At 46.3% G+C, this 22,893-nt stretch overlaps 2 protein-coding genes across 4 annotated transcripts in view; one reads left to right on the top strand and one right to left on the bottom strand.

Moving 5' to 3' along the window:
* Nucleotides 1–19,881, top strand: part of METTL24 (methyltransferase like 24) — a 222,140-nt gene extending 202,259 nt beyond the window's left edge. For 2 of the 3 annotated variants that reach the window (XM_090037822.1, XM_090037844.1), the window contains one exon: nt 5,989–6,652. In XM_090037822.1, the coding sequence (XP_089893948.1) occupies nt 5,989–6,005 (17 nt within the window). In that variant the 3' untranslated portion in view covers nt 6,006–6,652. Of the gene's footprint in view, nt 1–5,988; nt 6,653–19,728 lie in introns of those variants that run through there. The other variant, XM_090037833.1, reaches the window with a different exon arrangement.
* Nucleotides 1–22,482, bottom strand: part of CDC40 (cell division cycle 40) — a 79,226-nt gene extending 56,744 nt beyond the window's left edge. Inside the window, exons 1-2 of the mRNA XM_090037790.1 lie at nt 22,104–22,482; nt 21,200–21,771 (exon numbers count right to left, since the gene is read on the bottom strand). Of these exons, the coding sequence (XP_089893916.1) occupies nt 21,200–21,376 (177 nt within the window). The 5' untranslated portion in view covers nt 21,377–21,771; nt 22,104–22,482. The remainder of the gene's footprint in view (nt 1–21,199; nt 21,772–22,103) is intronic.
* Nucleotides 22,483–22,893: the final 411 nt, after the last annotated feature.

Genomic DNA, 22,893 nt, shown 5'->3' with positions numbered 1-22,893 from the left:
TCGGGAAGGATCCTGGATTCCTAGAGGACACTGACTTAAGCTCATGTTTAAGAGTTGGGAGGAAACTGAAAGTGGAAAACTGCAGGAATTTATAAAGTTGTCTACATGTGCATATTTTCTACACTAAAAAGGTGACTGAGTTTAGAATTCGCTTCTTCAGGGACAAATGATACTTCCAGACTTTCAGGGGTCTAAAAACCAGAATTCCCACAAGGCTGGCTCTGGTAAAAATGTATTTAAGCTATTAGATTATCTTGGGTGTCAAGCACTGGAGGCCCCAGGTCCCTGAAGAGGTAGCAGACAGGCAGCCTGCACCAAGGAAGCGAGCCAGAGAGGCTGGAGCCTAGTGACACACTGCCAAGTTTAAAATACAGAGGTTGAGTGTACTGGGAGCTAGACAGCAAGTATCCAACCAGGGAACTTTACCAACCTCCCTGCCAACGCTTCTTACTGCCAACTTTGTCTTCATCTGTCAAAATTAGGTAAACTGCACAAGAAAGAGGATCAATCTAAATTATGCACTTCTCTGGCATTATAAGACAAAACTGAATCCTGGCATAGAGAGAAAGGCAGGCACAACTGCTGTTTTCAGTGAGGATTGCTTCTGCTTATACTAAAGCTGAACTTCCATTCAATAAGCTTACCCTGCTTTCTGATTCCTGGACTAGAGGATAAGAAAGTCTGAGTGACATCATGACTTGTAATATATTTTAATGCTTTTATTACACTTCTTTTAAGCAAGTCAAGAACAGTTATTTATTTAGTTGGCCCTCTGGACCTATGAAAGAATTCTCCAAGTTCTCCACATATTACCAACAGCTTTACAGTATATGTTCTATGTTTTGATTAGCCATGGGCTGCACATCCCAGGGCACATGTCACATGGACCTTGCACTCCCTGGGTCAAAAAGGCACATGGGCTGCATGCCCCCTGCTGCGCTATGCCCACACATCTGCATCACAGTCTACCCCCATCATTCACTCTGCTGTGGCCCTCCCCACAAGCCTGTGTAGTGGGCAAGCCCCAGTATACCTTACCAGTGTCCTCTCAAAGCACCCCAGCTGCAGACTTCCCTGACCCCATGGGCTACCCTGCTCCATCCCATGTGGCGGGGGGAGAAAGCAGAAGCTAGAAGGAGTGGGGCTAGAGAGCCTGACAGCAGCAGCAAGAGAGGGATGGGGGGAGGACTTAGAAAACCAGAGAATTCTCTCACAGGTCCAGTGGTGCCTGAACCAGGAGCCCAGGGGCCACAGATGGCCCACAGACCACCAATCGGACAGTCCTAACCTAAAGTACTGTCCACTAATAGCCCTTTGACAGAAATAGGGATGGGTCTGAAGTCAGAGCATTCTTAATGCACAAACTCCATTGTGGAAAGCTGAAATCTGATTCTCTGGTTCTGTTTTGGCCTATTCCTTCTTTCTAAACTTATCCTGAGGGTTAGCCAGCACGCGTACTAAGAAAGTGTGCTTTAAGGAGACTTGTGAGGGCTCCTTAAGTAGGCATTGATCTTAAATTTTTAATGCATTTTTAAATTAAGGGCTCATTTACAAAGAAGTTTCCTAGTATAGCTATGCCAGGAATAATTATTTCACTGTAAGTGATTACATTTGGGATATAACTCATACTTGGTTCTCATGTACCATTCTTGTGTTATGGAATAATACTGTGTACCAAATGTAAAGATCTTCCTTTCAAAATGATCTACTACTATCATGTTTGCTTGTGAGAGAACCCAGTTTTGACCGCCACAGATTATACATGTCCTGATTATGGTTTTATAGTACTTGAAGCTGTTTCTTTGGGATAAGGTTCAATGACAGGAACCTGTACAAAACTAATTTCTGTTTCCATTCTTCTTTTAATGTCTGTATATTAATCACCCTGTTCTGTGATGGCTGGTGTCATATCAGAACCACTGGCATGGCTGTTTGAGAGCTCAGGGTGCTCGGGTCAGGTCCTGGAGGACTAGAAAAGGGCCAATGTGGTCCCTGTTTTCAAGAAGGGGAGGAAGGAGGATCCAAGTAATTATAGGCCAGTCAGTCTCACCTCCATCCTTGAAAAGGTCTTTGAAAAGATTATGAAGGATCATATTTGTGGGAGTCCAGCAGGAAAGATAATGCAGCAGGGAAATGAGCATGGATTTGTAGCAGGTAGATCATGCCTGACTAATCTGGTTTAGTTTTGACAGGGTCACAAAATGCTTAGACACAGGAGTAGAGGTGGATGTCATTTTCTTGGATTTTAGCAAGGCCTTTGATACAGTATCACATCCTAGTCTCATAAATAAATTAAGAGGCTGCGACATAGATGAGTTATATCCCAAATGTAATCATTTACAGTGAAATAATTATTCCCGGCATAGCTGTACTAGGAAACTTCTCTGTGAAAATGAGATCCCTTTCCAGCAGCACAGAAGCAGAAAGGGATCTCAGAGTCATAGGGATCAGAGATACTCTGTTCACCAGGGGGGCCTCTCGGGGTAACAAGGAACAATAGTCAAACCTGACAGAGGGAAGATTTAGGCTAGATATCAGGAAAAACTTCTTCATGGTAAGGGTGGCCAAAATTTGGCATGGGCTTCCAAGGGAGATGGTTCTCTCCCCTACCTTGGGGGTCTTTAAGAGAAGGCTGGATAGGCATCTGGCTGGGGTCATCTAACCCCAGCACTCTTTCCTGCTTAGGTAGAGGGTCAGACTCAACCATCTGTTGAGGTCCCTTCTGACCCTAACATCTATGAATTTATGAACCTATGATAGAACCCAAATACTTGAAGTTGGTCACTTGCTTAAAATTTGTATGGTTTATTGTTGCAAGAGGTCCTCAATTTACAGCTGTCCTATTCATCAGCAAATGCTGTGTTTTAGCCATGTTCACTTGAAATCCAAGCTTCTTTGCTTCATTTGTTAGTTGGGTATGCAGAACTTCTGTAGCATTCATCTTTTTTCACTTATCAGGAGCATATGTGAGTACTTTATGCTCTCCATTCAATTTCACTCTTCTCCCTTACGGTATTTATGCTCCCGAATACTTCTAGCAGTGCCAGGTTGGACAGGATCAGACACAAACCATCATGCTATGTCAATTTGATTCTAGTTGAGGGGGGGTGGGGGGGTCTGATTTTCTTCCACAGGAGCCAATTCTGTTTCTTGATTCATGTATACAAACTTTAATGAGTACAAATAGTTTGTTGGGAATTCCAAATTCAACTAGTATAGCCCACAGAGTTTCCTTATGTATGCTACTACTGGCTTTATGAAAGGCCATGAACGGAATGTGTATGCTTTTGATTATATTCCCATTTTTCCCCAAAATTATTTGTCTTAGAGAGAAGATTTGGTCTGCTGTCAATCTGTTCTTGTGGAATTCACACTGGTATTCTCCCAGAATTTTTTCTGCATATGAATGGTGCATAAGAACCAATAATAACTTGCATCTAACCATGACACAGGAAAATCAAAGCACAATGACTCTAGTGGTTGGGCCGAAAGAATGGAAGCAATCTGGACATCAAAGCAAGTGCTCTCCAGGGTGCTGAAGGGGAGAAGGCTACCTGGACCACCACAACAAAGATGGCTAGATGATGTAGTGTCAGACATATAGGATGACTAGAGGATGAAGGACCACAATAAATGAGAATGGATGAAGATAGTGGAGGCAGACAAGGGCCCTTACTTACACTGGGACAATACCTCATATGGTCACTATTTCATAATAAAAGTATTTTTTAAAATGTTAAATAACTTCAATACTGGGACTTGTATGGGTATGGTTATACAGTAAGAATAATTATTACTGAATATCTGTGGTAGACCATTTCCCTGTGTAGGTAAATCCTAAAAATACAGGTGCCTTCATAGAAAGGACGGGTGAAGTAAGAGAAAAAGGGTACACTGTAAGTTTTAGTGGCCAGGTCCAGTACCAAAAAAAATCCATGAAAAACTGACCTTATACACTACACAGAATGCTTATTCTTCTGAAGCTTGAAGGAGCAAGATGGTAGATTACGTATTTACTTTAAAATGTTATTAACTATTATTCTCCAGCATTCAATGCCCACAGGCACTTCTCTTGCTAATTCAATAGTAGGTCAATAGTTTATTCCCTAATCAAGATTTAAAGGGCTTTATAAATGCCTCAATTCTCCAAAACAGAGAGGAGAAAAATCAGTACTAGCTGCAGCATAAATAGGGCAATGAAATGTCAAATATTTTCACAATTAATGACATTTGGTTAAGACTGGTTAGGAAAAGGTTTACAAGAATGACAGAAAAGGGTCTCAACTCTTCAGCTACTGGTAATGTACAGCCCAATCTCAGAACTGTAAGCCCAAACACAGAAGTTCTGTCACTAGGGCCTGCCTTTTACACAATCATTTTCTGGCTCCTGCTTGAGCAGGCAGTGTTGCAGATTCAATGACTGACCTCATTCCTTTCATCACATGACCCTTCCAATTCACTGGCTACAGATGACAACAGCTACCAGTACATTCACAAGCCCGATTTTCGCAACCCATGTTCTTTACTGGAAACAGCACAATGGGTACCAATCGATTCATTCAGCCACAAAGATTTCAAACAGCTTACAACATAGCTGCACCAAAAATATTCCTAAACTGTAACTCTTTATATTTTCCCTGCCTTTACAGCTCTATGACTAAAATTTCCTATAGGCAATTTTTTTAAGTCATACCAAATAGCTCAGTCTGACAGAACAGAAATTATACTACAAGCAAACTATCAGATTCTCTCTTAAAGAAAAAAAAACAGATTATAGTATACTAATAATTTTAAGATAATAAAGGGCTTAAGTCTGTCTGTCTGTGCGTGACACTCTTGGAGCGCTACGATTGGTTACTGAAACAATCAATCAGGGTGCTGCAATAGCATTATGGACAGAAAGCAGTGGCGGCAGTGTACCACCATGATGGTGGAGACAGAGGGAACAGAGCAGGGGATGAGGCCAGCACTGCTGGCTTCTCCTCCCCCCACCCACCTGGCCTTGCTCCATGGAGGTGGCAGAGCGCCACTGTGGTGGCAGGGACTGAGTGGGGGGGGGAGGGGGGGGGCAAGGCCAGTGGTGCTGGCCTCACTCCCTGCCCAGCTCTGCACTTTGGAGGTGGCGGTGGTGTGGCGTGCTGGCGGAGTGGGACAGTGGGGCGAACTTCCTCCTCCTCTCCAGGAGGCAGCAGTGGCACAGGAGGGGGGTTAGGGTTAGCAACCCCCCCCATCATTCTTGAAAGGCAATTTGCTAGTGTCTATATAACTGATCAGATCATGAGACTTCAGTTTTCAGTGACACTCGCAGACTTTAAATTATATTTCTCACAGAGCCCACCCAAATCACAGCTTTGAAGAAATTATGAAATCTTGCAAGTGGCATACAAATGCAGTTAATTCAGTGGATTCTTTATTTCATATTCTGCTTCTCCACTGATGGGCACATCTGGAGAGTAAGTAACACTAGATCATGGAAAATAAAATGTCAGCATCCATGGCTGAACTACAGGAAGAAGTGAGGGCATTAGCCCAAATTACTACTCCTATAGGGTGGGACACTTTTAGCAAGTGGATTTTCCTTCTGAATTACTCTTTGCTGTTGGGCTGGAGCAGTAAAAACTGTGTGTGCTGGTAAATTTTCAATGAATAACATTATTTTGAATCTCTTCTCGGAATTCTACTAAAATACTGTGCACATAAAGTTAGTTGATATAACGGTGCAAATTGTAGAATTTATAGAATAGGAAGCAAGTCAAAGATGACCAATTTTTTAAAATGCCTGCAATGCTTCAGTCATATTTTTATTCTTTCTTCTCCCTGTTAAGTTCTATTGGGTGCCATTCTGCAGTAAATAAAAAAGACAAAATTGTGGTATGAAAGCTGGTAAGCCAGTAGGATATTTGTAGCAATTCTGGTTCTACTTTAGTTAGTGGAAAAGTGCCCAGTCATTTGGAAGTCATGTAATACTTTCACTTCTCTACACCACAGGCACACTCTTTGTATGAGAAAACTGCTAATCCTTGAAGCTGAGGTATGTACTGCATTCATCTGAGTTCCACAATCCAAGACTTCCAGCTTTATTCATCATTCCATCGAACAAACGATATTTGATGATATTTCTGTGCACCAAATGACACCATGCCAGTATACTGCTGAAGAAAGTCTTGGTTCTCCTTCCATTATCCCACTTCACTTTTAGATGTCCGGAAAGGAATTTTGAAAAACACGTCCAGACCTCCCCTTTTTGTTCTTTTTCTTTGTCATTACAAGATACACATCCCATTAACACATTCTGTATCCAGCATGTTCTGAAATATATAATGAATGCAGCCTAAGCTTTACAACAGACAAAGCAAACAACTCTTTTGGCACTTCACCGATATATTATTTCTAGGGCTGTCAATTAAATTGCTGTTAATGTGTGCAATTAATACAAAACCAAGTAACACATTAATTTTTTTAAACACATTAATTGCACATGTAGTTTTGGAGCCTGCGCCTGGGCTTTGATCTGCTGCTGTCACTGCCACCTTTGGGCCACCCCATGGGGCAGCACAGAGGACCACAGGGCAGCCCAGGAACAAGCTCCAGTCTGCTGCAGCACAGGGGTGGGAGCACATGCAGATGCAGACAAAAGACTCAGCCTGCACACAGCCAGGAACACAGCCCAGTGGGTATAAAGCAGCATCCAACAGGTAAAACTGTGGAAGGGCAGAGGGAGAGGGAAGGGGTTGGGGGGACAGATTGAGGCCCCCACGGTGAGGGAGGGAGTGGGGCAGGTTGTGGGATAGAGTCATGGACAGCTTGTTCAGGCTCTCCTGCACTGCATGCAATAGGAGGGAAGGGGAGGCATGCGAGCATGTAGTGGGGGGAGGAGGGGGAAGAGGCAGGCATGTGGGCTGCTCATCCAGACTGCCCAGCACTTCATACACCCCCAGGAAAGGCATGGGGGGCACGTGCCCCCTGGATTTGTGTGTGGGATGGAGGTGGGCTATTCACTGTGGGCTGCAGCTATGTGCTGCCTTTGCCCTGGGAACTGTGTACTGGCTGCACCACGTGTCCCCTGTCTGCCTGGCAGCAGGAGGCACATGGTGTCGCACAGAGTCACAAACCCACAGCAAGCAGCCCGTCTCCACCCCACACACAAATTCAGGGGGGCATATGCCCCCCGTGCCTCCCCTGGGGGTGGACACAGCATCAGAGAGCTGCCCCCTCCCCCCATGCCCCTGGATGAGCTGCCCATGGCTCTACCCCTGCTCCATTCCCTCCCTCACCATGGAGGCCTCAATCTGCTCCCCTTTCCTCTCCCTCTGCCCTTTCCCTCCACAGACTTACCCACTGGGCGCTGCTCTACATCTGCCAAGTTGTGTTCTTGTATGGTAACCATAGTTCCAGTTTCAAAAAAGCAGACACCTGGGGGGAAGTGATATGTTTGTACCCTGTCTCTGCCCCTCACTCCCAAGCCACAGGCCCCCCCCCCACTTCTGCCCCTCATTCCTGACCCATAGCACCATGCATCCTGCCAGAGCATTAGGGGACACCCCCCCTCCCCAGGCACCAAACCCCCCACACCTTCACAAATTCCCACTTCCCCACACACATACACCCCCCCAACCATAGAAAGTACCTGCCTAATTTTTACATTTTTAGCTGTGCAATTAAAATTGTGATTAATTGTGACTTTTTTTTTTAAATTGCACTACTAATTGCAATAAAAAATTTTAATAGTTTGATAGCCATAATTATTTCAGAAACTCTGATCTTTACAGAACCACTGGAAGACTAGCAAGTGATAATGCAGTAAGAGTTAGCTTAAATAAGGCCAACCAACAATGCCCATGTCTCCTGTTCCATAAACTATATGCCATCTACAGCAATTTCTATATAGAGTGCGACCTTCTATCCTGTGAAGGAAGTTGATTTGTGCCTACAGGTGCTGTTTGGCAAAACTGCCTCAGAAAAGAATCATGACTTCCAAATGACATGGTGTGCCTTTCCAGAGCATAATTTCAGTAAAACTCAAATTTCTACATCTGGGCTTGGAAAGATAAGGTACACTCCCATGTCTCTTTAACCCTGCACCCACCAGCTGGCAACATATTAGAATTCTGCACATGAACTACAGCTATATGCAACTACCATTCAATATAGAGGGATTACAATAAGAGTAGCTTGGCAGAGATAGGATGGATACAAGGGGATTTGGGAGAGCGAGTCACCCTGCCTGAACCCTGTGTGCGTGAGATCAAAGCGAAGAACTGAATGTATGCCTTGGTAACTCCAGTATGCCTCATGTCAGTGCCATGTTGTATAGGTTCTGTTCTTACCTGACACAGGACACTTCATGCCATAGGAACTGTAAAGTAGTTAAATAAGAAAGGAGTGTGGTCTGCAAGTTTAGCGATGGGCAAGTAAATATACAGCATTAGATGATGTCTTCTGTACAAGGATACAGGGAACTAACATTGTTCCACAGAAACATCACATCTCTGAAAAGCCACGTTTAATTGCAAGGCAAGCACAGGGGACTCCTGTTAAGCAGAGGTCAGGAGATAGATGAGTATGTTATGAATATACTGGAGCACTGTTCAAGATAGCACAGTAAAGGTACACACCCATACAACCTGGGCTACAACCTGACCTCATGTAGTCCCTTCTAGCCTTACTTTCCTATGATCCCATGAACCTTAAATATTTTTCTCCTCAAGTTTTCAGGATCTTGAATTTTGCTGAAACCAGTCTTCTAGAAAGGGATAACACCATGCCATAGCCTTAATACTGAATTCAGAAAATCTTGTCTCAGAATTTCCTAGGATTTTTTTTTCATAAAACTTAGGGATTATTTACACAAATGTAGTTTGTAGCTAGATTTACAGCTGAGATACTATTGTGAGCAGGTAGAGGATGTAATTCCTAACTGCCCCTGCTCATGTTAAAATGTTATAATGGAATGGAAGTAGAAGTATGCTCTATCTGGAGTAGTAAGTTGAAAACAGGATCAGAAAGAGAAGTCATGGATGTGGTCTAGGTCTCAATCTTGACAGTTCTGCTACAAGTTAACTGTAGTAAATTTTAAGCATGTGAAAACTGGTGTCTTTCCTCCACTTCCTCCAACTCTGTGCTCCATGACCCAATTTTAGTACAGCCATACACTTGGCCTGTACATTCCTAATCAGGTCAGACCCCAGATCTCTGTACATACAGAAGGGGAAAATGCGCCAGAGGCACTTTGGGGCAGTCCAAAGTACATGCTAGTCTCTTTCTTTTTCTCTGGCAATACCATTCCTACACACCAAGAAACAATTCAGTATTACAAACTATGAAAGCAATCTATATATTTTTTAAAATGCACAATAGTACTGTCATAGAGTATGCCAGAACTATTTTAAATAGTCACCAAGACAAAAAGAAACCAGAAGGTATGGCACCTTAGAGACTGATTCAGGGACACAAGCTTTCATAGGCAACAATGTACTTAACCAGATGCTAAGGTGCCATCCTACTTTCTGCCCGATTTTAGATTAAAACATATTGCAGGTTAGCCAAAAAGAAAGTCAGGTGGGCAAAGGGAAGGGAGCCTGGGTGTGTTGGATCATCCGTTCTCTAATGGGTAGGCTATTTAGTGAGACGAGAAAAAACATCAAACGACTCATTTATGCAGGCATATTCAGGACAGCTTTTTGTTTTGAATTTTGCCTCACCAGCAACTGCATAATTGGGTTTATAATCCAAGGAACAGCATTAGAGGATAACCTGAGAAGTTAATAAGATACTACACTTGTATTAAAGTTAAAAACAGGCCAAACTGTTGTTTTTAAAATGTGCAGAAGAATAATTTGGACCAAATTCTTAATTAGAAATAGGTATTAAAGTATGACGTACATACAAAACCCCCCCCCCAAATCTGACATCTGTTGCACATTTGAAGGCAGAATCTGGCCCTTTAAAACAAACTATAATTTTTTAAGTAAGTTTTTAGTTGTCCATGGGAAATGGGCAGGAAGCAGGAAGTCTTTGCACAGTCATGGAACTATGACGTGATTGGAATAGCAGACTCGGTGGTATAGCTTGCATGACTAGAGCACTGTCATGGATGGGTATAAATAAACTGTTCAGGAGAGACAGGGAGGGGAGAAGAGGAAGAGTTGCTCTTTATGGAAAAGAGCCATATCATCACTCAGAGTTCTGGTATGAAACTGGAGATAAGGCCTATTGAAAGTCCTTGGGTTAGCATCAGAGAGGAGATGAACAAAGGTGATGTCATGGTGGGGGTCTGTTATATACCACCAGACCAGGAGGAAGTGGTGGATGAAGCTTTTTTCAAACAGCTCATGGAAGCTTCCCAATCACAGACATTAGGGCTGGAAGGGAACTTAGAAGATCATCCAGAGCCTTGCTCTCATGGCAGCCTTCAATCATCCTGACATCTGCTGGGAGAGCAATACAGCAGTACACAGGCTCTCCAGGAAGGTTTTGGAGAGTGTTGGGGACAACTTCCTAGCGCAAGTGCTGGATAGGCCAACTAAGGGCTGTGCTCTTCTTGACCTGCTGCTTACAGACAGGGAAGAATTGGTGGGAAATGTAGTAGCGGATGGTAACTTGGGCAGCAGTAACCAGAAGACAAATGAGTTCAAGATCCTGAGGAAAGGAAGGAGAGCAGCAGAGTATGGACCCTGGATTTCATAAAAACAGACTCCCTCGCAGAAATAATGGGCAGGATCCCCCGAAAGATCAGTCTGATGGGGAGAGAAGTCCAGGAGAGTTGGCTGTACTTTAAAGAAACCTTACTGAGGGTGCAGGAAAACTAGTGAGTATGGCAGAAGACCAGCCTGGCTTAGCAGGGAACTCTTCAGTAAACTGAAACAGAAAAAGGAAGCATATAAGAAGTGGAAACTTAGACAAACAACTAGGGAGGGGTATTCCTTGGAGATGCAGAAATGAGATCAGGAAGGCTGGAGTTGCAGCTAGTAAGGGAAGGGTAAGAAGAAGGGTTTCTACAAGTATGTCAGCAACGAGATGGATTAGAGAACATGTGGGTCTGTTACTAAATGGGAAAGGCAGCCTAGTGACAAACAATACAGCAAAGGCTGAAGTGCTCAATGCCTTTTTCACCTCAGTCTTTACAGGCAAGGTCAGTTCCCAGACTACTGCACTGGGCTGCACAGTTTGGGGAGGAGGTGAGCAGCCAACAGTGGCAAAAGAATAGGTTAGGGACTGTTTAGAAAATCTGGCTACGTACAAGTCCATGGGGCTGGATGTAATGCACCTGAGGATGCTGAGGGAGCTGGCCAATGTGATTGCAAAGCTGCTGGACATCATCTTTGAAAACGCATAGTGATAGGGAGAGGTCCCAGATGATTGGAAAAGGATAAATAAAATACAGTGCTCAATTTTAAGAAAGGGAATAAGGAGGATCTAGGGAACTACAGGCCGGTCAGCCTCACTTCAGTTCCTGGAAAAATCATGGATCAGATCCTCAAGGAATCCATTTCTAAGCAACTTGGAGAAAGTGATTAAGAGCAGTTACCATGGATTCACCAAGGGCAAGTCATGCCTCATCAACCTGATTGCCTTCTGTGGTGAGATTACTGGCTTTGTGGCTGTGGGGACACCAGTGGATACATGATATACCTTGACTTGAGCATGGCTTTTGATACAGTCTCCCACAACATTCTCACAAGCAAGCTAAGGAAGTACAGGCTGAATGAATGGATCTTAAAGTGGACAGAAAACTGGCTGGACTATCAGGTTCAGAGGGTAGTAGTCAATGGCTCAATGTCTACTTGGCAGCTGGTATCAGGTGGTGTGCCCCAGGGGTCGGTCTAGGGGCCAGTTTTGTTCAGTATTTTCATCAGTGACCTGGAAGATGGGATACTTCCAGGTATCATAGAGTGCAGAGGAGTGCACTCTCAGCAAGTTTGCAAATGACACTGGGGGGGGTGAGACTAGTAGATACTCTGGAGGGTAGAGCTAGGATTCAGGGATACCTTGGGAAACTGGAGAATTGGAACAAAAGAAATATCATGTGCAAAGTCCTGGACTTAGGATGAAACAATCCCATGTGCCAGTATAGGCTGGGGACAGACTGGCTAAGCAGCAGCTCTGCAGAGAAGGGCCTAGGCATTACAGTGGACAATAAGATGAATATGAGCCAACAGTGCGCCCTTGTTGCCAAGAAGGCTAATGGCATACTGGGTTGCATTAGTAGAAGCATTGCCACCAGACTGAAGGAAGTGATTATTCCCCTCTAGTCGGTACTGGTGAGGCCATAGCAAGAGTCCCAGTTTTGGGCTCACCACTAAAAGAAGGGCTCCTGACAAATTGGAGAGTCAGCAGAGGGCAATTAAAATGGTTATGGGGCTGGGGCAGACGACTTCTGAGGAGAGTCTGAGGGAACTGAGCTTATTTAGTTGCAGAACAGAAGACCGGGGGGGGGGGGGGGGGAGGGAATTTGATAGCAGTGTTCAACTACCTGGAAGGTGGTTCCAAAGAGGATGGAGTTAGATTGTTCTCACTGGTGGCAAATGAGAAAACAAGGGGCAATGGTCTCAAGTTGCAGCAACGGAAGTTTAGGTTAGATATTAGGAAAAACTCTCTCACTAGGAGGGTAATAAAGCACTAGAAAACAGGTTACCCAGACAGTTGCAGAGTCTACAACCTTGAAGGTTTTTAAATCCAGCTAGACAAAGCTTTGCTTGGGATGATCTACCTGAGGATGGTCCTGGTTTGGGCAGGGAATTGAACTAGATGACCTCCTGATATCCCTTCCAACCCTAATTTTCTATGATTGAATTTGCCAGAGGAACTAAGGTAAATAGGTGGTCTTTCAAACTGTGATTCCCTTGCCACCTCCCACAAATAGGGAACTCTACATTTTTTTTGGACAGTAAAGTTAAAATGTTTTCAGACTTCCTCCCCTCCCGTCTGAAATTAATTTAGTCAAGAAACTAACAAGGGCAGTTACTTTCCACAAGATTTACCCGATTTTAATTATCTATTAAAATGAAGTAAATGGAGACCCCATTCCATGGGTCACAGAAAAGATTTATCACTTCAGAGTCTTAAGTGATTTATTCAAGAATTGTTAAGTACATGACATTTTCTTGTTCAAGAAATTTAAAGATTTCCTGCCATGAGATGCATGGTATTTACAGAGGAGTGTCCTGCATTCAGATTTGATCTTGCAAAGCTCCTAAGCACTCTAGTCCACCCAGGAAAATGCTTAAACACAACATAATTTAAATAGGTGGGATTTATAATAATTTCTCCCGCTATTAATTAGATAAAATTGTAATTTAAAGAAGGGTTAAAAATGCTTACATTTTGCAACTTATTTTTGGCAAAAATTACAAATATATTGCAAGTCGATTCAGTTTCCATAGTATTATTTAATGCCTACATGCAACTAAGGATATTGATCTTATATTGGAACTGTGCTTGTTCTGAGCACCCAATCAAAACCAAAATATTGACTGCTTCTTTTCCTCGTGGAGCCACACATCTCATGTTTCTAGTTCTTCCCAATATTGATGTTGCAATAACAAAAAGCTTTGATTTATGATGTGTGTATCTGTACTGGATCAGACACAATACTTGTCTAATACCCAGTACGGTGCTCCAGAGATGTGGGATAATGTTATTAATGTATTAAATGAAAGTCTTCCTTCTCAGTTTTGTGTTCAGCAACACAAGGCTGAATACTTTGGAGGCATCACTGTTTAAAAACATGTGAAAAATATAGTATATAACTCTTGAATAGATTTGGGAGAATCAGATATATGGTACAGTTACTGTTTTGCTCACTGAAAAGAAATTAGTGAATAAAGTTGCTGATTTATGAAACTAAAATAAATAAACAAACTGTTTAATACTGTATGATCAAAATACTTCAGTAAATGGACTAGAGATTTTGAAGATGTATTAGCCTTATCTCTCATATAAAGGGTAATCACCATTACCAGGCTAGCAAAGGTTGTCCAACTATTTGTGAGCCCGAGGACCTAGACCATTAGCCCTATCAAGATCAGAAGCAACTTTGCCCCCCTTCTCTCAAAGCCACAAGCTCGAAATTTCCACATTTTCATTATCCAATAAATCGACTTCCTCCCATGTATAAAGTCAAGGATGACAGGCCTTTATCTCCAATGTGCTCCCCCTCTCCCAGTCAATTTCTAGGCAGCCACCACCAAATGAATCCTAGATTTTAATCTGTCCTGCTCTTAAGAATTCTGAACATCTCCCTATCTCATTTACAAATTCTGGGCACCTGTCCCAGACTTTAAAAAGTAACTGAAAAGGGGGCCTTCATCTTTTAGTCTACATTTGCTGCAAGTGAACTGTATGATTCATTTACACATTTGTATGCAAATTCGCATGCTTTAAGAAATCTTGTTAGCACAACAAATCACTTGTCTTTTCCACATTGAAATTCTTTAGATAATCTGAAATTTTCAACAGTTTTTTTTAGATGTCTGTGCAAATTCTTACAAAAATTTTCCATGCAACTAAAATAGGAATATAGCAGTGAAATTATTCTTCAATATGGCACACAACTTGGATGGAGATGCTTTATATATTAGTATTTAATTTCAATTCTGTCTGCTAAGAATAATTTATAGAGGTGCACCAGCACTGATAAAAAGAAAATTAACATTATCAGCAATTGGCTGTTTTTGGCCAGTGTAGCTGATAATGTCACTAATAAATGTTGCGTGTATGTGCACAGCTGCAGCATGCACGTGGCCAGGAATGCAGCTCGACAGCTCAGAAAGCACTGTCAAGCTGGAAAATCCAGCAGATTAAGGATCCCATAGTGAGTGAGGGAGTGGGAAAAGGGTAGGGCTATGGGCTGCCCAGCCAAGCTGGTGAATGCAACCCTGCCAGAAGTGGGACAGAGCCATAGGCAGCTCATCCGTGGGATGTGGGGCGGTGGGTTGGGGCTGTGCTCAGGTCAGGTGGTGGTGGCACTGGGAGGGGTGGCTATGGGGTGGACTATATCCATCCCAAAATTCACCACAGACACCCTCCCAGTGGTGCTGCTGCCCACCCCAAGCGCAACTCCAAGCCAGCCTCCCCCACCAGAAAGAGGCTGGCACAACCCCAGCCCCAAGCCTAGAACCTGTCCTTGCCTCGTGCACATCTCAGGGGGGCACATGCCCCCCATGGCTCCCTCAGGGTGCGTGCAGCAGCAGGGAGCCACCCCTCACCCCCCTGGACAAGTTGCCCACAGCTGTTTCACTCCCAGCAGGGTTGCATTCACCACCCTGGCTGGGCAGTCTCTGCCCCACTCAGTCCCTCATGATTGCAAGGGGGGGGGGGGGCCCTTGATCTGCACCCTCGACATCCCTTTCCTTCTCCACAGACTTACTGGCCAGATGCTGCTCTCCAAGCTGCTGGGCTGCATTCCTGTAAATTGGCTTTCGGATTGTTATCAGCCAATATGGCTTGTTAATAATCGGCCATCGGTATCGGCCAAAAAAAATAGTCATCGGTGCACCCTTAATAATTTATCATTGATATCAGCAGTGGGCCACTATTAATATTAAACAGACAAAGAGAATTTCAAGAATCTTTTTAAAAGCTGCAGTTTATTAGTACAATTCCCAACTTTTAAAATGTCATTTTAACATTAATAAAGGATGTATATAATAGACTGAGGTAAAGCATAGGCTTTGCTGATTTTGGAGGGCAAGACTTTACCTGGGATCTTTATTACAAGTCTTGCCAATGCTGTAGGCATCTGACAAGAGACACAAAATACACATGTACTTTTGAAGTCAGTAAAAACAGAAAAAAAAGAGCTCAAGAAATAGCAAGCTTAAGGCAGACATCAAAATACTTAACCCATGTAGTCTTTAGCCTCCAAATACACAAGAGGTGCATGGCCCAGGTCCTGGGGGCAGGAGGGCAGTTGTGTCTCATGAAATCACTCTTTCCTTTCACAAAGTCCCACATCTCCATCTTTCTTATTCAACTTCCCCTCTACCACAGCCCATGGTCAGCATGCAGCTGAAGCTGGTACCAGCCCCAGTCAATTTCTTATCGGCTTTCTTCTTCTCTAACAGAACAGGAGACCATATATCCTAAACTCAAACCTCAGCTCCCTTTATTTTGCGCAGATTCAGTTAGAGCTGCTGTGAATCTGCACAAAATAATCTGGACAAGCTCAGCAAATGGGCAGACGAGAACCTCATGGTGTTTAACACCGATAAATGCAAGGTTCTCCACCTTGGGAGGAAAAACCTGCAGCTTCCTTATAGGCTCGGCAGTGCTACGTTGGATAGCACTACAGAAGAAAGAGACCTGGGGGGTCATCATTGACCACAAGACGAACATGAGCCTGCAATGCGATGCTGCGGCTAGTAAAGCGACCAAAATGCTGGCTTGCATCCATAGATGCTTCTCGAGCAAATCCCGGGACGTCATTCTCCCCTTGTACTCAGCCCTGGTGAGGCCGCAGCTGGAGTACTGCGTCCAGTTTTGGGCTCCACAATTCAAAAAGGATGTGGAGAAGCTTGAGAGAGTCCAGAGGAGAGCCACGCGCGCGATCAGAGGTCAGGAAAACAGATCTTACGATGACAGGCTGAGAGCCATGGGACTCTTTAGCCTGGAAAAGCGTAGGCTCAGGGGTGATCCAATGGCCACCTATAAGTTTATCAGGGGTGACCACCAGGATCTGGGGGAACGTTTGTTCACCAGAGCGCCCCAAGGGATGACGAGGTCGAACGGTCACAAACTCCTGCAAGACCGTTTCAGGCTGGACATAAGGAAGAATTTCTTTACTGTCTGAGCCCCCAAGGTCTGGAACAGTCTGCCAGCAGAGGTGGTTCAAGCACCTACATTGAACACCTTCAAGAGTAAATTGGATACTTATCTTGCTGGGATCCTATGACCCCAGCTGACTTCCTGCCCCTTGGGCAGGGGGCTGGACTCGATCTCCCGAGGTCCCTTCCAGCCCTAATGTCTATGAAATCTATGAAACTGACTATGTGCTAAAGGGACAACTGCCAAATCTTTGCTGCTTGAGATTCAGACAGTGTCACTTCGATGTAGTGGAGGTGTACAGAGAACTTTGGCTATAAACCTATGCTTGAGACCGATAATATTTCCTGGTGGTAAAGGCCTGTAGTGAAGAAATGGATCCAGTGCTAACAGGAATAATTTATTGCCTTGAAGGAGGGCAGGGTGCCTGGTTCACTGAGATGCACATGAATAGTTTGTACCAAGTCTCTTCTTGACACCAGTGACACACCTTCTGTACCAAGTCTTCCCTTCTTATTTAAGCTTATGGAAAAGGGCATAGCAAGACTACTCAGTTTAACAGCCTGAGATCATTTACTCTGGTTACCAACTTGCCCATAGCAAAAACAGCTCTGCTGGTAGTGGTAGATATTCTCTTCCTAATACAAAGCAAGTATCGAGTAGTCATCAGAGCCATCAGCTGTATTGAATATAGAGGACCACAGCATGTTGACTTACTTGCATACTTAAATGGAGGATCAGGCTACTCTAAGGTGGCACCTTACTGAGGGTCTCAGAAAACAGAACTAAACATTCACTGCATTACAGTAGCACTTAGACCCCATCATAGACTATACTAAGTAAATGCTGTATAAAACTGTACCCGCAAGGGAAGCACCCACTTGTGCACTGTGCGCAGTCTGGAGGGGCCAGGGGCCCCGCTGGTATAGGCTTTGGCTCCAGTCCTGGCTTAACTCATTGTCCTTAACAGAATAAGATATACCTGTAAAAGTCTCTTTTTGGTATAAAATCTTTGCTACAGTTTTGCTAGCATAGCCAGTTCAATTAGCGGTGCCATTTTTCCACACTAACTAAAATAACTCCATCAGCAAAAACAAAGGTAGGCCAGGCCTCAGCTTTATATCTTTATTTTCACTAACCTGACTGGAACCATTAATGTTCTGGGGAGGAGACAAGGAGGCATGAAGTCTCTGAATCCTGGTTTGACAAGGTAAAGGCAGGGTGGTGCATTTGCGCACATACACCTTTTATAGGCTGGCTTATAACTTTGGGATCTGGCAGGGATCACAAGGGGAAATTAAACTAAAATAACACAAAGATAACAAATTATTTAACTTGATATTGGAGTAAACAATAGATATGGTAAAAGAGCACTCCATGCCTGAATGCTTGTCCAACATATTTCCTAATTATACAACACCACAAAAAAACCCCTTCCTTGTCTCTTGTATCTTTCCTGGACCACCATATCTACAACACTTCAGTCCTACTAAAAGTCTGAACACTTTAAGCAACTGTCAGTGGTAGCAATGATACTGAAAGCATACTTTGATAGTAACATAGTTCAATAGAAACAACAGTCTGTGCCCACTGATTAGCAGCCCCACCTTTACTTTTATTTGGCTCTTCAAGATTGCTCATTCACCAAATGTAAGACTTTGTGCTGCTAGCCCAAAATATACCTTGTTAGTTTGCTTATCCCCTCTACCTCGCCTAAAGGAGTAAGTTTGAAAAACAGTTTTGCAGGACTGATTTAAGATGACATGCATACTTTCAGAACACATGACATCTAGACTATAAGGCAGGATCACAGTTTTTACAGTAATCTGAAGTTAGTGTTTTCCACCTGACTCTCTAAAGAATGGCCCTTGCAAAAGTATATTTCAAGCAGGATTAGACTTAAAACACCCATTAAACATGATGTAGTAGCTTCTAATCACTGATCAGAGTAAAGTAGTTTGGGCCTTCCAAATTAATCTTGCTGTTGGACCTTACTCTACATACAGTCAATACCTCTTGCCACTTATCTCTGTTCTTGTTCAGAGGACTCTGCAGATGCTAAGCTATGTTTCTTTCACACCTGGGACACTGCGACCTCCCAAAGTGATTGGAAACTGCAAAACCGGAATCTAGAAATGTCTGAGCACCAAGCGACAAACATGAACAAATAATAATACAGTTACAGTAGTACATGTATTAACTCAAGACATTAAGGTGACAAAGCTCCATCCACCCAGATGCCACCAGGCCATAGCAAACATTTTGTGGAAATGGGCAAGTTGTTATTCTGGCATCCCATTCTGTTAAGCTTTTAGCTTTCTATACCTTACAGTTCCAACAAAAAAAAAAAAAAAAGTGAGCCACTTGCATCCTAGCCTTCTGAGCTTGTGTCCCATCCTTCTAGAGTTCACAGCTTTGCAAGCAGTCAGAGTGAAACTAAAGTTACTAGTCAGTTTTCATTGCTGCTGTTGACAGTACCTCAGGCAGCTGGTCAACCAAACTAAATTTGGTTATCTGGCACCCATGGGAAATGGGGGGTGCCGGATAACCAAATATGCCAGTTACCTGGGAGGCATCTTTGCCTGGTCGAGCTGCTGTCCCGCCCGCCGCATCCAGTGTGTTAGTGTGCCGGGGAACAGGCACTGTGCCACCCCTCCCCTAGCATCAGTGTGCTGGGGAACAGGCAGGGGGCCCCCCACACAGGCTGTTTTGCCCCGGGCTGTGGCCCGAAGTGGGACTTCCGGCGTGCTGGTAGACGTGGCAAAAGCAAAACCGGTTCATTAAGTGCTGGATAACATAGCTTTTACTGCATTTGGAAAGCCAGGTATAGAGAAACACTAGAGAGTACAAGATACACCAGTGAGTCTCAAACCTGTTAAACTGGAGGCAACGTCAGAAAATACCAGCCCTTAGTTTTTATTCAGGTTTTGACTACAGAAAAATAACAGAGAAATTCTTCTGTTGCAGGGAAACCAGAAAAGCCACAGCAGGGCTGAAATAATTCCTGATGGACATCTCTGAGTTTATCTTGTGAATCTTGTTTGCACAACTAACAGCATCCCTGAAAAGACCTCAAGGCCATAAAGCAAGAATATAAAAAGTGCCACACTGGGTAAGACCAATGAGCTATCTAGCCGAGTAGCTGGTCTCTGACGTTGCAGGAGAGCATCAGAATGTATTTCTCTAGAACAGCAGTGCCCAACCCTTTGTGCCCCGCAGGCCAGATGATTAGTGCCAGGTCTGTCTACAGGCCAGATCTGGCTGGTGGGCTTGATTCAGCATGTGGGGCCAGGGAAGGGGAGAAGAGCCAGGGGGGCTGATCCCTCTTCAGGTGTAGAGGTGGAGATGGCGGAGGGGGAAGGGAAGGTACAGAGGTCTGGCCTGATCTGGACATGTAGGGGTCAGGTCCAGCCCTGATCATACTGTGCAGCAATGGCTCAGGCAAAGCTGGATCTGGGAAATGCGGAGCTTTCACCGCTCCCCCACTGCCAAGTTTTCCCTCATGGGTTGGATGCCATGGCTCTGTGGGCTTGATATGGCCCATGGGCCAGAGGTTGAGCACTCCTGCTCCAGAGTAATTTATCTCCTATTTCAATATCTTCCCTGGCATCCACAAAGTGAGAGATACCTGAGGACACATCCAACCATTCTGTTTTGCTGCCATCAGCAGATCCATCCTACTATGAATGTCTCCGACCCCTTCCTGAACCTGGCTGCATTATCTGCTTCCATCACCTACACATGGTGCCAAATCTATCTTTCTCTTAGTGCTTTGCCATGACCAAGTTACAGGTTTACAGTTTCCAAGAGCTCAGAGAAATCAGAGCACTCCAGCTTGGAAAGAAACGTCACTTCATCTCTGTAGACTCCTTTGACCAAGAGCACTCAGGGGACAAACAGCACTGGCTGGATATGCAGTAGGGTCCCACAGAGAGATTCAGGCATACATTCTCTTGCTTGTTTTAAACCTGTTGCCTACTCTGGGCAGCAGCAGGCCTCCTAGTCCTAGTGTGGAACAACATTTCCTGGTTCACTAGGGCCAAACCCCCAGAGGGCTTGTACAGGCCGAACTGAGGATACTGGGGCCCTGCTAAGAACAAGAAAAGCAGCATAGTGAAGTAGATGCCCCCCCAGGACTGGGCAAAAAGTTTTGATGGCCTCCCACAGCAGTATTCAGTCCTCCTCCGCCAGAGATTATGATGATAATAATTGGACAAAGGGGAACAAAATGACCATTTTCTGGCCCCTTTCTGTCCAGGCCTGTGTCAGGCCCTGGCAGCAGCCACCTGTAGAGCCTCGAGCAAAACAAAGCAAAGCAAACTCCCCCCCGCCCCGCCACCACCCTTCACCCCGCACGTGGGAAGCGCCCCGGTTCAGCCCGGGTTCCGAGCCGGGGACCAAGCGCCGCAGCGGCGGGGCAGCCCTGGCCAGGACCCACCTTTACGGCCACGTCCGGGGCGGCGTCGACGGGCAGCGGCTGCGGGGCAGCGGGCGGCGCGCGCAGGTGCAGCACGGCGTCCCGGCTGGCCACCAGCGGCCGCGCGTCGCCCTCGGCCTCCGCGTCCGACTCGGAATCGCTGCCGTAAGAAGCCAGGGCGGCGATGGCGGCCGACATGTTGGCGCGGGGCACGGCGGGAGCGGCCGGGTCCCGGCAGCTGCCTCAGGCGCACCGGAAGCCCCCGGCAGCGGGCGGGGCCACGCCGTGCGAGTGCGAGGGCGAGGGGCTCATCCTAGCCACCTGGCAGACAGGCCGGGGGCGGCGGTTGGGGGCGCGGCAACGGCTTCACGCGGCCGTTAACGGCTGGTTGAAGCTTCCAGGACCTGCGGCAGTGGCACCGAACTCCAAGTCCCAGCGTGCACCGCGTCGCCATGACGTCACTGGTGGGGTTCCCATACCCGCCTTGCTCCAGGGCTCCGCAACTGGAAAACGCTCATGCTGGAGGCGCTAACCCGTTCGGGCGTGCTGAGGCGGCGGTTGAGCTGGTTCCCGAGGCGACACCCGCCACACACCTGCGGCGGGTATTTTAGAACTGTTGGGAGGAATCCTGACTGCATGACTTGTGCGCATGCGCAAGGCTCGCCCCAGAGACTCACGGCTGGGGCGTTCGCTTTCAGGCCAGGCTTACACCTGAGCGCCAACCTGTAGGTCGCGCTCCGCCCACACCGCTGGACCAGCCAGTCGCTCCGCCTCCTTCCCTTCATAGCCCCGCCTCGGCTGCTCTGATTGGCTGCCGGGAGCCGGCTTACTAGACGTCACAATACACCCGTTCTGCCCCAGCCCCCACTCCACCCAACCAACCCCTCCCTCCCACCCGGCGCTAGGCGAGCGAGCTGGACTGTACCACCTGCCCTCCCGCGGGAGGGGAGGGTGAAGAGGAGGCGAAATCGGGACGAAGTCCCTCTGTGTAGGAGTGGGGAGGGGCCGGAGTCACGCAGCCTGCGGCAGGGGCGGGGAAACAGCGCCTCGCGCTGCGGAGCGGCCGGGGGCGAGGCCACGCCCCCTCCCCCCCACGCGCGCACACACGCGCGCCTATTGTGAAGCCTTCGGGTAGTTCCACCGCCCCCTCCCCCTTTCGGGCGCGTGCGTGGGGGGCGGTTGCCAGGAGCCGTTGCAAGTTGGGCTCCGAACCGCGGCGGAGCCCCGCGGGGGAGGGGCGGCGGCTGCATGAAGGTGTGAGGGGACCGGCGGCGCCCGCCGGAGCAGCGCGAGCGAGCTAGGCAGCCGGTAAGTGCCTTGCGCGCCCCGGTGGCTATGGCAACGCGGGGGGAGGGGCTGGGCCGCCCCGGCGGGTGTGGGGTGGTACCCCGGGGGCGGGGTGGGGGGTTGCGGTACTGGAGATACCCCCCGCTCTTTATGCCAACCCACGCCGCGCTGCCGTCCGGTCGCCTCTGCCGCGTGTGGCCCGGAGCTGCCCCCGGGAACGTGGCTCGAGCCCCTTTCATCTCGCTCTGCGCCGGGAAGGACAGGACCGGCCCTGCCCTGGCACTGGTCCCCTTGCCCGCTTCTTTTCCTGCAGCAGCTGCCCCCCTTTGGTCACAGAAATCCTAGGAAGTGAGGGCTGGAAGGGACCGTCCGTAGGAGGTCGCTAGTCCGGTGCTTCTCAACCTTTTATGTAGCAAGACACATTTGTA

The sequence above is a fragment of the Crocodylus siamensis genome, chromosome 1 (assembly GCF_052110815.1).
Source record: "Crocodylus siamensis isolate JL-2025a chromosome 1, ASM5211081v1, whole genome shotgun sequence".
In the NCBI taxonomy this organism is placed as follows: domain Eukaryota; kingdom Metazoa; phylum Chordata; order Crocodylia; family Crocodylidae; genus Crocodylus; species Crocodylus siamensis.
Note: the sequence above shows the minus strand (reverse complement) of the source record. Positions and strands in the feature narration are given on the sequence as shown.